This window comes from Ambystoma mexicanum, chromosome 11 (assembly GCF_040938575.1).
Source record: "Ambystoma mexicanum isolate Mex_15411 chromosome 11, UKY_AmexF1_1, whole genome shotgun sequence".
NCBI classification, from domain to species: domain Eukaryota; kingdom Metazoa; phylum Chordata; class Amphibia; order Caudata; family Ambystomatidae; genus Ambystoma; species Ambystoma mexicanum.
The window spans coordinates 452,621,584-452,636,577 of record NC_090934.1 but is presented as its reverse complement, the minus strand read 5'-3'; the positions used below and the strand labels follow the sequence as shown (position 1 = coordinate 452,636,577).

At 43.4% G+C, this 14,994-nt stretch overlaps 1 protein-coding gene across 3 annotated transcripts in view; it reads left to right on the top strand.

Annotated features, from left to right (window-relative positions):
• LOC138503506 (embryonic protein UVS.2-like) overlaps positions 1-14,994 on the top strand; it is a 283,894-nt gene that overhangs the window by 89,764 nt on the left and 179,136 nt on the right. For all 3 annotated transcript variants that reach the window (XM_069623293.1, XM_069623292.1, XM_069623291.1), the window contains 4 exons: positions 1,234-1,287; positions 2,479-2,532; positions 8,391-8,531; positions 10,174-10,288. In XM_069623293.1, coding sequence (XP_069479394.1) covers positions 1,234-1,287; positions 2,479-2,532; positions 8,391-8,531; positions 10,174-10,288 — 364 coding nt within the window. The remainder of the gene's footprint in view (positions 1-1,233; positions 1,288-2,478; positions 2,533-8,390; positions 8,532-10,173; positions 10,289-14,994) is intronic.

Below are 14,994 nucleotides of genomic sequence, written 5' to 3'. Positions count from 1 at the left end.
GCGCCAACGTGCGCCGCGCACTTTCTTATCGCACGTCCGATGGTTTTCTCGCGCACGGCCTTCCATGAATCGATGTGCGCTGCTTTTCGTGCGATTTTCGCTATTCCACTGCGATTTTCGCTATTCCACTGCGAATCGCACGTTTTTGGCCACTTGCGCCGCGCTAATTATTCCATGAATCGGCCTGTTAGATTTTTAGTGTCTTTCAGTCCAAATTTACTTAAACTGCTGAAATCCACAGCTCAGCCAGTCTTGTTATAAACCTTCAAGTCACTTCAGAATATAACTTTACATTGGATCCACCTCTCAGTAAGTCTTTCTTTGGCTTGCCTTGGGTTCATTTATTCAGTTTTACACAAAATCTGGTGGTTTTAAAACGCTGGCTTTCTGATAGTGGTGAGTACTGGTACTGCACCCCTTTTTGGGATTTAAGAAAATGAATTCCCAACAGTTATGGGTTTGCTTTTGGCAATCAGCATTGCCATTCCCAATGGTTTCAGACTACTGTGTGGGTAGTCCAATGGTGGTTTTAGGCAGTGTCCTTCTGTGCCCATAACATCGGCAAAAATGAGTGGCAGCCTATTCTTCATGCATTTCCCTGTGCATTTTCTGGGAAGCTCTGGCCATCATGATGTTTTCCATGTCAGTACTGCACAGTTTTGAGGTAGGGCTTGGATGCGTGGATAAAAACATCCCACAGGCAGGTGCATCTCCTGTGGCGGAATAATGTGTCCCGCCAATGTTGTGTGGGACTGGGGGGGCCCCGGCAGGGCACCGGCTCAGCCCCACTTTCTGAAGACTTAAAGCACTGATGGTAGAGCTGGAGACCAGGCAGGATCTGGATTAATGGGCCTTGTGTGTGGTCGTGGTATGGAGTTGTGATTACTCGTTCCCATACTTGTAATTGCAATTCTTGGCTGTTGTCTTCAAGGCGCACTGAACTGAACTCTCCAGAGTACATTTCCCAGGAAGGTAATCTTATGGCAGGGCCGGAGGGCGACTTCCCAGGCGTCCTGCTATTAACCCCGGCCACACCAGGTCGGCGGAATATTTCACGGGCTACCCCTAGCTGGCACAGTGGGACAGGAACGGGAGGCGCCCTATTGAAATTAAATGTGCTCCGCTCTCAGGGCAGGTGGGGGAAGGTAGGGGTGCCACGTTTTTGTTTTGCTGCCCGTGGCTCTGGGACTTCTAAGGCCAGCCCTGAATGTAACCATTTGTTTTCTCTTTCAGGAGCTGGGAATGAAACCGAGGACTTCCTCACTGCAACTGTAGCAGTGGACACAGGTGAGGAGGGTGTGCTGCAGACCCCAGTACCTGCTAGAGAGGAATGTGGCAATTGGGGTGAATACTGGGGCTGCTTATTACCTTTCATTTTTCCAGTGAGCGTGACTTTTGAGTAGCCACATATCAAAAAAGAGGCCCTGGAAATAACTTTCAAAGTGACCCCATATTACACATTTTCAGCAAGCCCAACCCCTTTCCTGTTGGAACATTTGGAAGTAAAACAGGTTACTACACAAGAGGCCCAGAGTGCAGAGGCCTCCCGGGAAATATCTAGCGTTCCCTATAGGCCAATACACTGCTGCCCATTAAAGGCACTAATGAATGTGACGTAAAGACAGGTACCCATGTCCCCTCCTGCCCCTCCCATGAGCGCCGCCCATGCTCCCATTACAGGAGCACTGTGCGAGTGCCCCCATTAACTATTAACCCCCTGCAAATAAGGCCTAATAATGTGCACATATTCCCCAGGGAGGAACCTGTCTTCTCAAATTAAAGTTGTGTTACTTAAACGTGGCGGTTATGCTGGCCTCAAGGTGCTAACCTATCCCAGACATCTTCAGTCGGCCCTGAAATATCCAAGGGGCACCTGTGAGAAAGGGGAGAAGAATAAGTATCGCCAACGTAAACTACTTGGTCCTTTGCATAAAATCCAAGAGCATTTTGGGAACATAAGGAGCACAGATATATTTATATATGGCAAATCAGTGACAGTGATTCAAGCCTTCACCCTTTCTGAGCACATAACAAACACAGGCCTTTCTGCTTATTTAAATTATTATAACACTCTACCAGTAAAGGGACAGCAAACTACGGATCATGGATACACATTTGGAGAGAGTTGTACTTGACAGTCAGGTGCCAGATTTTCTGCTTTAGCAGCCAGGCGGGTACCCTGAACATCCTTCTTTTCTAGGGTGGCCTCCCTACCATACACTCAGTTGCACAGTGTGTGGGGGACTTATTCAGAGAACATCATGCTGGGTAATATGCATGGCAGAGTGAAGGAAACCCAGCTCAAGGGCAGTTTTTTAAGAATGTCAGGGCTCACCCCTGATTAGCCCCGGCCCACACAAAGCCCTGCGTATTCCCATACTTGTAAGTGCCAAGCCTGGCTGCTTTCTTCAAGGGGGGCTAAGCCCATCTCTGCAACGTAAATGTGTCAGGAATGTAACCCTTTGTTTTCTCTTTCAGGAGCTGGACATGAAACTGAGGACGTCCTCGCTAGGATTATAGCAGCAAATAGAGGTGAGGAAGTTGTGGTTAAGACCCCAATACAAACCAGAAACACATGTGGGAAGGAGTGGGATACTAGGACTGTGTATTACATTTCATCCAGCGAGTGTGACTTGTGCAGTAGGCTCATCATGATCCCTGCAAAAGGTACTAAGGAGAGTGATTCAGAACCAGGTGTACATGTCGTCATACCTGCGCCTCCTGTGAGTGAAGCCTCTGCCCCAATCATGGAGCACAGGGCATATGACGACATTACCGGCTGATGTGCTCATGGCTGGGATACTATGAACTGAGACCTCCATGTTGCAAGGAGACCTGGCACCCACAAAAGCAATTTGCAGGCCCAGTATTAGGGTCCTTAATTTTTTCAGTTAAAATAGACTCGTGCTACTTGGGGCAGGGGGGCTTTGTGACTCTGAAAAAGAAAGCTCAGTAACTTTTAAGTAGCAATTTGGGGTTTTGGCTCCACCCACAACCCCCTTCGCTGACTTCCTTTATTTTGCTGTGCAGAGACCCACACGCCTGCCCGTGATAATCTGCAGCTATTAACAACCTACACCACTGCCAATTTAGCTGGACTTTTACCACAGAAAGAAACCATAAAGGGGGCGGGGGGGCTTTGGTGGGCACATATTCCTGTCAGTCTCACAAAGTAAGGGCTGTGTCATTTTAAGTGTGCATTTGCTGGTCAAAGACCGACCTCTCCAAAAATGTTGTTAGCAAGGAAATGATTTACTCTCCTTCTGCTTTTTGCTGTGGGGATGTGAATCATTTTAGAGATTAATGAAGTGCTAGGTGTGGATCACGTTATGCCACTTCGATGCACGGCCCACATGGCTGCTTCCCCAAACTGAACTCATGTACCTAGGTTACACTGAATGCAGTCTCCCCATTTCTTGTAGTATATTACGCTTTGATCAGATATGTGCTCCGGACTAAGCCTGCCGATGCCTAAAAAAATATTGACCATTTTCCGCAGCCCCTTTACATGTGGAAACCTTCAGCTGCACCAGATCAGTGCATTTTTGTTGTTAATTTATGCAGGACAGGCAGGTTTTTCTAGCCATAGACGAGAGGATTCCAAACACCACGTTGAAGTGGACCCTCGTGCATCTTCGGCCCCCTCTGCTTGTCTGACACATTAAAATAGAGTTTGGCAGGAAGTCACGAATCTTCAATTAGCGATATTGTGTCATCGTCCTGAAATCAATCATCCACTGATGCCATTTAAAAGTCCTGTAATACGGGTGGGGGGGGGGGGGGGCAGATTCGTCTTTGCGGCAGGGCTGAACTGGTGTAAACATTCCAAATTAAAACTGCGTGTGAGCAATATTTTCAACTGGTAGTGGGTGAGGGAAGAGGGAGAGATGTAAGGGGAGAAACCATAGCAGAAGGGGGATATGGTCCGGCTATGTGCAAAGACACCTGTAAAAATGCTATGTCAATCCAGGTGCATTTTGGCGCATCTAAGGATATTCTAAAACTAGTAGAGTCTCACGTGCCACATGCATAAGATCACACATTGTGCCAGTGGAGGCTGTGGCATGGTTGTTTGGGTAACTACATGAGAATGGGTGTGGATGCGGCTTTGGGAGATCAATAAATATACACTTTGGCCAGTCGTATCCTCATGCATATTTACAAATAAGGTGCAGTATTTCCCTCAGAATTGATCAGACACAAAGACACACACTCTCACATATGTCACGGAAAGACACACTTCTCTAGAATGATCACAAAGACATGCGTTGCACTCTCCATCACTCCCAGCACCGGAAGTCTGGATGGGTATGCCGGACCGAACCGAACGGATCGACCTCACAGATAGAAACAAGTTGGACTCAATATACCAAGTGCACCCTCAAATGCCCCAATAATCCATCATATTGCTGGTATAATCACCAACACTGTATGTGCCCTCCTGTGCAGGTGCTGTTATAATACGACAGGTGTTGCCTCAAATGCCTAAATGATGCCATCACCTGCACTTTTAATAATACCCGCCCATATTACAGGACTTTTAAATGGCATCAGTGGATGATTGATTACAGGACGATGACACAATATCGCTAATTGAAGATTCGTGACTTCCTGCCAAACTGCTATTTTAATGCTATTTTAAGTAATTAGGATGCTTCTGCACAGGAAGAAGTTCTAGACAGGGATTGAGGCAATGTAAAACATTTATTCAAGGACATTCCATGCCCCGTTGCACATTGTTATGTTTTCTATATTTAACGGGACTGTGACAGTTCATAAAGAAAATGAAACAAGCATTGGCAAAGTCAACAGTTTGGGCTTTTGGCAAAGGTATGAAACATGCATTTGCCAGGCACCAGGATGATGGCACTACCTAGCCATTAGATCGTACCAGCTGAAAAATGGAGTGATTACGTGGGTATATCATGGCAGTATCGTGCAAATGCCTAATGGATCACGCCAAACCTGTTGGCTTTGTGGCTGCTTGTTTTTAACAGGACTTCAGTGCATGGAAGAGAAATAAATCAAGTGACTAAACGCGCACTTGGAATAAAGGCATTTCTAGTGCACCAGTAGCCATCTACAGCTGCAATTAAGCAATTAACTCTCAACAGACTGCTTAGAAATAATGCTGGAAGGCTAACGTTTGCTGTTACTGCTTGAAAGAGCAAGCTCAAAGAGATCGCAGGGGGATGTGTTTTGGGCAGTGGGGGGCTCATAGTGGGTCGAAATGACCATAGCGATTTGCATGACCATGGGCAGTCAATGGGTGGGTAAATAGCCAAACACCAACCAGCTGTGTCCCTCCTAATATGCCATCTCCATTTTACCATCACCCCAGTGCATTAGTGTCAGATTGTAGGTGACGCATAAGCGCCTCGTAATAGCACAGCCCAAAAATGCCTAGTGCCCACGAGGTCCTTCTTTCATGCACAAGCCACAAAATAACCTCAGAAGCGCTGATAACAGGTATTTGACTGTTTGGTCGTTCTCATAGAAATAGCAAAAAACACTGTTGCTACTTGTATGAGCAGAATATGCAATAAATGCTTATCAGCATTCGAAAAATTACTGTGCAGTGCATAGGCTTAAGACATGTATGGTTTTTACATTTCTTGAAAGACCTTCCCTGTCCCTTTATGCAACAAGAACTTAGAAAAAGGATGGAAAACACTATTTCCCTTAATTGTACTACCGCAAGCAATATTTAAAATAAATGTTTATTAGCACCTAAATAATTCTGTTGAAACTCCAGAACGGAATGTTAAGCACCACACAGAACTCCAAGCATTTTTTCATTTTTTAAAGCAACTCCCCAGTCCCATTCGACAGAGGGTCGGATTCTCCAAACTATTTTCGGTGCAAATAGAGAGAGCACTTGCTGCAAGAGAATCTCTAGTGCATCTTATCACACGCGCCAACAAAAGATGTGGCACACATTCAAATGCCATGTTCACCTCCTTTGTGCAATTGCCCCAATAAGTGAGCATTTTTCAGGGCATTTCAATGCACAATTTAAATTCATAAATGGGATTCACATTGAAATGTGCAGAAAACAATCACAGTCCCATGTGCCTGTTGGGAACACGGACAAGAGTGCAACACATGACAGGGACATTTGTGACTCTCTCATGGTTGTGGCTGGTTTTTGTGAGACAGCAGTGGTTTGACATGCTGCTGTCACACTTGCATTAACATCCCAAAAACAAGGATTGAGATGATTTTATTTGTTTAACTACATTTCACAATTGCAGGCTTTTTAAGGGCTTGCCACTGTGGAATGTGGTGTGCTGGGACCCTGTTATACGTTAGTGTTTGTAATGTGCTTCCGACTCTAATGTATGCCTGGAGCTGGACAGTTTTGCACTGTCATACAGCCCCCAAGAAATGCACATGTCACCTTTGTGAATAAAGTGGTCTGCACATTTCCTAAATTGACGCAAGTTTTAAAAAATGCACACCCATTGTGGGGTGGGGGGTGGTTAAAAGACACAAACTGTTGTAAAAAAAAAAATGGTTGTTGGGAAAGAGATCAAACTGCCCCCTTGTGTAGCTTCCCTACCTGCCCGTTGTGTGCTTCCATGGTGGTTGGGTTAAACTTGAAAGGTTTGGAATTCGTGACTTTGATTAACCTTCAATCTCCTCTGCGTTATATCTCATCTCACTATTGTGTTCTTGCTCCCTGGGACTCACTGACCGGAGGGAGTGGATAAGGAGATGGTTCTTAGATGAGAACTACGGTGGAGCGACTCCAGTGTCCCTCAATGCTGATGGAGTTCCGCTGGCAGTCTAATGGAATGCTCCACGTTGCTTCATGGCAAAATACTGGAGGGTCTCTCTGCAGCCAGCGATGCTATGGATCTCCCCTCACTTTTGGGGAAATCCCTGTGTCCCTTTTTTTCCTCCCCCACACTCATTCTGCAGACCTTTGCACTTGCTACCAGACTTTGGGATTTGTTGCACTTTGGATCGCATAGCACCTTGTTGCTGAACCCATTTCGAATAAGAGGGGGAGGTCGTTTCTTTGAACATTTCCCTCAGAACCACACTGGCCCTTCACTCATGTTACACCCTAACCACTGACCGACCATCCTGCCATTTTATTCTGGCAGGTGATTCGGGTAAGACTTTGTCGGTTTTAGAAGAAAACTGGTTGGTTGGAGTGCAAAGTGCTTTGGTGATGCTAACGATGGGTACTCATTTGTCAGTCGAGGCAGTTGGATGTGGTGGACAAAATAAGAGTGGGGTATGGAGAGAATGGAGGGATGTGAGAGTGTCACCCACATTGTTTGAGGTTATTATATGGCCTGCCACCATTTTGGATTCTAGAGCTACCCATGAGCATTTCTTAATTTGGGGCAGGTGCCTATTGCATTTGGTTGATACGTTTTTGTTAGTATCACCATTTCAGAGCTATGTGCCATGATTTCTTCTTTGAGTTACGTAGGCTCATTGAAATGTCATGTCATACAAGGACCAGATTCTTATGAATAGTGAGTTCCACTACTTAGTCACCATAATAGTAGAGGTGCCTTATTTATGTTTTTTCGATATGGGTCTTAAATCGCACTTTAGATGCACCCTTGATGTCAAAGGATTGTATTGGAGTACAGATAGGAGGGACGTAGGATCTGAGGATGGACACGTAGCCTGTTGGTGTTGTTTGGCTATGTACCCACACACTAACCGCACATGGCCATGCTAATCCCTACATTTACCCTCCATTACCTGCTCCTCCCCTAGGTTCTAGCTCTATCATGCAATACAATCAAAAGGTGTGCTGTATATGTCTGCCAGTGGTACTTCAAAGAAGTCTTCTGAGAGTTAGCCCCTGATTCATGGATTATTTGCTCCAAAAAAAACGGGATTTGTGCGCCATTATGCCCGCAAATCCCCATTAGTAAAACAGGGATTTGCAGGCAGAATGGCACACGAATCCCATTTTTTGGCCAAATAATCCAAGAATCAGGCCCAATATGTCTTAATTGCTGCTATAACTGAGCGCCTACTGGATTACAAATGTCTTAACCTGGTGTGCCTTCAACCACTTTATATATAGATAATATGTGTCTACTCCCAGTTAAATCCTGTTAAAACATGCATTGCTAAAGTCTACAGTGTTGTCTTGTGTTTTGGTATAAGATAAACATTTACCAAGGGCTGCCATCATATGTCCAGATACTCGCACCATTTTCCAGCTGTTGCCATCTCATATCATTATGGCAGTACTAAGAAAATGCCTAACCCATGCCTATGTAAAAGCCACAACTGTTGGCTTTATCAGTGCTTAATTTCCATTGTGTTTCATGCAAAGGTGGTTAAAAGAACTGTACCAAAAATCATCTCAATATTTCAGATAAAAGACTAATCACCCTTTTTAATCTCTTTAGGTGCCAGGGTCCCACTGATGGATGTGGATATTCTTCTCATAAATCCCCGCAATGCCATTGCCTGTCCAAATAACAACTGCCTGTGGCCCAAATCCAGTGGTGGTCAAGTTCTGGTTCCCTACGTCCTCTCTCCTGATTTTGGTAAGTGCAATACTTTTATCAAGACTATAATACATGTTCTCTCCTCTTCTGGGGATAACTTGCCAGGAATGATGGTCTTTTCACTTACGAATGAGCTCCTCGATCCATACCGGAAGTGTCCCCTGAAGCGATGTTGGCTGCTGTGTCCTGCTGTTTTCATGGAGTTTCCTCTCTGGCTTCCATCAAAGGGGATTGGGCATGCAGGGTGGTGAAGAAGAAGAAGGGACCAGTTGTGGTCTGACAAAAAGCCCATGATCCTGGGCTGGTTCACAAGATGGGTGGCAATGTAGCTTTTTGGCAATGGTTACCACTAGGTGGGGCACAAACAGAGCTCCTCAGTCTTCATTACCATGCTGCCCCTGGGATTACAGCCACCCCAAAGCTCCTGTTTGTTTAGTGGGGCCTTGTTTTCTAATTGTAAACAAGTAGACTCAGAATAATAGAAACAGAGGAACCCCTCAGTGTGGGACTGCCTTGTATTTCGGGTCATAGATTGTTATTGAGTTTATCCTGCGGGGTTGTTGCCATCACACTATGGACATGACTTCCCATATCTTTATATCTTTATATTTCACAAACATGTCTGTGATAAAAGACTTGCGTGCTTGGATCACTAAATGTATAATGCAGGCTGGGCTTCGTTCCCATTAAAACATTTTTTACAACGCTCGCACGGATATGAAAGTGTTATCATGAACCGTATGTAATCATTTGGACAGTCTCCAATTCAGATGCCAAGATATAACGGCTGCAACGTCTGTCACTCCAGTGAGGGACAACTGCCGTGTTTTTCCGGGAACTGGGGTTCACCTCCCCAAAAGTGGGAGAATTGCAAAGTGTTCGAAGAGGTGGGGCTGAGAGGGGAAGCTGGTTCTCCAGGTAAGGATGTCTGTGCAGATGTCCAGTCTCAATGAACAGTAGTAGGTCAAGGGTTTTGAGCTAGAAAAGTCCTCTTTTTTAGGGGGCTGTGTGGCTGAGGACCAAGTGCAAACAATCTATCAACAGGAATGCCACTGAGTACAGCTACCCGCCCATACACATGCTAGATGTGCTTGGTTGCGCTAAGTGTTAGCAGTCATATTGGTCATTGGATCCAAATAGAACAAGAGAGAAGGATAGAGATCAACATATTTTAATTAGTCTATAGAAGAGACTGACATGTTAAAAAACAATAATGCATTTCGTTTACACAAAACATAAAAACAATTAATGAAAAACACCGTTTTTCCTAACCAAGAGAGCAGCAACTGTAATTGACATATTTGAACAGTTGAGTGAGGTTAGTATAAGTGTGATATTGACATTGCATATATCCACAATTGCTATTTTATTAGTCCTTGACTCTGTCGACACAGAGGAATGTGTTTCTGGGTATCAGCGGGTGTGATTTGAGAACAGACACTCTCTAGCTGGCTTAGTCTGTCATGAGACATGTGCTGACGATTTGTTCTCACATCATTTTAACTAAATTTGTGTACACAAATTTCTCAGAATTATTTTGTAACGGTTCACTAAACTCCAAGTAGTTTATCATTTGTATTGACTGGTCATTTCTGGGGCAATTTGGGAGCGAAAGGTTGAATCTACAGGTGTTATCAAAAAGCTGCTTCAAATGAAAGTCTTAACTTCCTTTCTCCCCCAGGTGACTACAATTTTTTATTCTCTGCTGCAATGGAGGAGTTTAAAACAATGACCTGTGTGAATTTTGTACCCCGCACACGCGAAACCGACTACGTGAACATCGCCTTAGGGAGTGGGTAGGTCTCACATATCATTTTCATTACAAAGGCACTGTTCTTTTTTTGGAAATACAACGGATAAAATACCTCTGAACTGAATGCAATCACTATTGAAATCGATAAACAGTGCACATCATGCATGTGTTTACAACACTTGTATCATTTTTGTGATGGTGGTTCCCAGACCTTCCCTGCATTTTTCCCTCATTTGATTTCTAGATTTGTTTCCCAGACTCTCTGTATGTGCTTATCAGTTTCTGCCTGATTGCGATTTACATTTTCCTACTGTATGCTTTCCAGTCTGCGTTATGTGTGTCACAATTTGTATGTGTATGTGCTTCCCGGTTACTCTCTATTAGTGGTGTACCGAACTTTGGGTTCGAGTAAGTATTCGGCCGAATTCCGGCTGAAAAAAAGCTATTCGGCTACGGCCGAATAGTTTCTTGCTATTCGGCTCTTGCCGAATACTTTGACATTCTCATTTGAATACAATGCAACATGAACTCAGAAAGGCAAATATATATTTCAGTTTGCAAAACTAAATAGAATTAGACCAGACAAATTGCTATCACACAACTGAAAAATATCTTATATTGTTATCTGCTCTTTAGGGCATGTTTTGTTACAGATTCTTAGACATAAAAAGTGCTCATCTTTTATACGTAGCCTGCAACAATACAGGAAAATCATTTCTTTTGGCAAATGTTTATATGCAATGTGCACTTTTTTTCAGTTGGAAAAGTCAAACTGAAAGAAATGTGTATAGATACTTTCAGTTCCTGTCATGTCATTTCCCATTGCGTACAACATAGTCCCCCTATTGTTTTTTAAGGACTTGAGTCCTGAGTTTAACATTATCTGATAATGTATCAGGAATGATAAGTTGCATATGTTTGTGTATTGGCAAGAAGGAGTGGCTAAGATAAGTGAAAAGTGAGCAGCATTTGTTTGGGTGGGGTGAATAGTTGTGAGGAGGAGATCACCCATTTCAGATTTCCACTTGACTTGTGTCCTGCACGAGCCGACATGAACCATTTTATACATTTATATGTGAGCTGCAAAGAAGTTTCGAAACTCGACCGCATCGACTTTGCAACTGGATAGAGAATGCAATGCATCTGATTCACAAAGGCAGTCCTTTTGCATTTGTGAAGCCTCCTACCTTAACTGGCACTGAATATGCAACAATCATCTGTACATTTGGTCACTTCATTTCAGTTAAATCTTCTTTATTTCTGGCTTTTATGCTTTAAATAAAGATGCTACATTAATTACAATGAAGAGAAATAAAAGTATGGAATGCATTTAAAATGTTGCTTTATTTGTTTATTTAACAAGTGTGTTTTTTGAAGTTTGTAACATGATTTATTAAATAAAGCAACTATTTGGCTTCATATTCGGCTTTGGCCGAATAGATGAAAAACTATTCAGTATTCGGCTGAATACTAAATATGCTATTCGGTACAGCCCTACTCTCTATATATGTTCCCAGTGTTTTACAGTCTTTCTCTCTCCACGTGTGCCCCAGTATCAGTCTGTATGTGTTTTACAGTCCCTCTATATGTCTCTTAGTTCGATCTGTAGGTGTTTCCCAATTACTCTCAGGATGTGTTTTCTTCTTCTCGGAGTCTGTGTATGTTTTCTCTGTTTGCATGTGTTTTACAGTCCCTGTGTGTTTCTCATTCTCTATCTGTACGCGTCTCCCCGCCAGCTTCTGTCTGCATGTGGTTTGCAGTAACTGTGCATGTACCTTCATCCTCTATATGCAGGTGTTACATAATCTCTGTTTGCATGTGTGTCTCAGTCTCTCGCTACTTATGTCTCCCAGCTTCTCTCTGCATGTGTTCTATGTTTGTATGTGTTTTAGTCTCTGTTTTTTGCAGACTCTCCCTATATATGTCTCTTAGCTTCTCTCTGCATGTCCTCTCTGTTTGTTTTGCAGTCTCTGTGTGTCAGTATTTCTCAGTCTCTCAGCACCTATCTGCATGTACTATCTGTCTGCATGTGTTTTACAGTCTCTGTACATGTTTCTAAGGCTCTAGCTATATGTATATCCCCACTTCTTTCTGTATGTGTTCTCTGTCTGTATGTGTTACAGTCTCTGTACGTGTTTCTCAGTCTCTCGCTATATTCATCTCCCAGCGTCTCTCGCTATGTGTTCTCTGTCTGCATGTGTTTTAAAGTCATGGTATGGATCCCCTTCTCTATCTGCATGTGTCTCTGAGCTTCTGTCTGTATGTGGATTGCAGTAACTGTGCATGTGCCGGCATCCTCTATATGCACGTGTTGCACAATCTCTGTTTGCATGTGTCTCAGTTTCTCGCTATATGTGTTTCCCAGTTTCTCTCTGCAAGTGCTCGCTATCTGTACATGTTGTACAGTCTCTATTTGTCTGTTTTTCTGAGTCTCTCTCTGTATGTCTCCCAGCACCTATCTGTTTGTGTTATCTGTCTGTATGTGTTTCTCACTCTCCAGCTATACTTATCGTCCGCTTCTCATTGCATGTGTTCTCTTTCTTTGTGTGTTTTAGTCTCTGTAAGCATTTCTTATTCTCTAGCTATGTGTCTCGCTGCTTCTCCCCATATATGTTCTCTGTCTGCATGTTTCACAGTATCTCACTATTTGGGTCTCCCAGCTTCACTCTACATATGTTCTGTCTATTTGTATTTTACAGTCTCTGTCAGTATTCCTCAGTCTCTCGCTGTATGTCTCCCAGCACCTATCTGTATGTGTTATCTGTCTGCATGTGCTTTACAGTCACTGTATGTGTTTCTCAGTCTCTCTCTATGTATCTCCCAGCTTCTCTCTGTATGTCGTTTCCAGTAACTCTGAACGTGGCTCCAGTCTTTTTATGCATGTGTTGTACAGTTTCCATTTGCATTTGTTTCTCACTCTCTCCATGTCCGTGTCTCACGTTTTCTGTCCATATGTGTTGCCTACAATATTACATGTGTCCTATTCTCTATCTGCATATGGTGTATCATTTCTTTGTATATATGTTTCTCAGCCTCTTTTGTGTCTTCCTGTTTCTCTCTGTGTGTGCTTCTCAGTAACTCACTGTCCATGTTACCAATCTCTGTTTGCATATACCCCTCTCTCACTATCTCTGAATGTGATGTTCTGGCAAAAGCTGATGTCTTCTTTAAAATAAAATGTCAGCAGCTTTTGACCAATCAAATGCAAAGTTTACATTTTCTAACAAAATAGTTTCATTTTCTCCAACTCACACATGCTCACTACCCATGTCTCTTTTGGAATAGTTTCTCTAAAGCCACAGCACGGAGTAGGTTCTGGGTGCTCGCCAAATAAGGAAAACGTCCTTTGGGCTGTTTCATAGTTATGCACTTGAAATTCAGTCCCATGGAGGTTTAGGTGGGCGAAAAATGAAAAATCAATACTTTTGTGAAACAGGACTTTAGTGCTAATTCACCATGGACGAAAACTGAAATCTCCAGGAACTACTTTAACAACCAACGTTATGAAATGTTCAGAAGAATCAGACCAACGAGGGGCATGAATGAAACCTAGAGTCTGAATGATTAATCAGCAGTGATAACTACACCTTCTTAGAGCCACAGTCAGATTCAGTGTTACCGTTCAGCTGTGGGAGATAGACAGCCTGCACCCCGATCCCCCGCCTAAGCAGCAGAGCCAGAATTCCATTGCCAGTTGCAGCAGAATCTTAGATGCCAAATCCAAAATGATTAATGTGCTGCAATGTGGGCATTCTTTCTAAATGAAGGAGCATGCAGCAACACATTCAGTGCCATATCAACCTTTTAATTAACAAGTAATCCGCCGGAAGTTCCAATCAACACAGCATCATTAGCTTCTCTGATGACCGCTTGCACCCAGCAGATAGAGCCCACATGTGGCTCCCCATCTGCACCTGCTTGTGTCACACTCTATGACGAGATAGGGAGCATTTGCAAAGTAGCTGTCCCCTTTTAAGCTGACATATGGCTTGACCGTCTCTGTTCTTATGTCCTTGCATCTGACATAAGGGCCAACACACCGAGGTGGCTCATCTTCATCCTTTAACTGCATGACGTGAAAAAGAAGACAAAGGTTTGACCAGTCTCACTGTCTTCCATACAAAGATACAACTGTTTCCCATGACTTCACAGAACACCCTTCTGATCAGGTAACCTTTCTGGATTTCAAACATTAGAAAAGCATAAACTGTGCCCCGATTAAATTCTAGAAATTGCATGGGATGAACTGGAGACAGCACTGGATTCTCTCATTTCACCAGAAATGTTGGATCTTGGAGCAAGTCTATTGCTTTTGAAACACTTCTCCAGGTGAATAATCCTCCCCACACCCTGAGTAGAGCTGCATATACTGGCATCTGGATTTTGTTGAACGGAGCAAACACAACTGCAGAGGGAAGAATTGCAAATTCACCTACTTTGCACACTGAAATTGCGAAAACCTGCAATTTATTTATTTATTTCCATTTGTAAAGCGCACATCGGCCCTTAGGCATTGTGGCGCTGTTGCAGAAAACATACTTAGTTGCAGAGGTAATACAGAGAAATGACAATGCAGACATTTGAGTGCAGGGTACAATACAAAGTATAGGTCAGTTTCAGGAAGCGAGGTATACAGTACGTCCCTTGGTTACATTGGAACAGAAACCAGGTTTATGAAATTGTTATGCAAATTAATTCAACAGTTTGGTTTTAACAACATATGCGAAAGATGGTGTAAGATGCTTCATT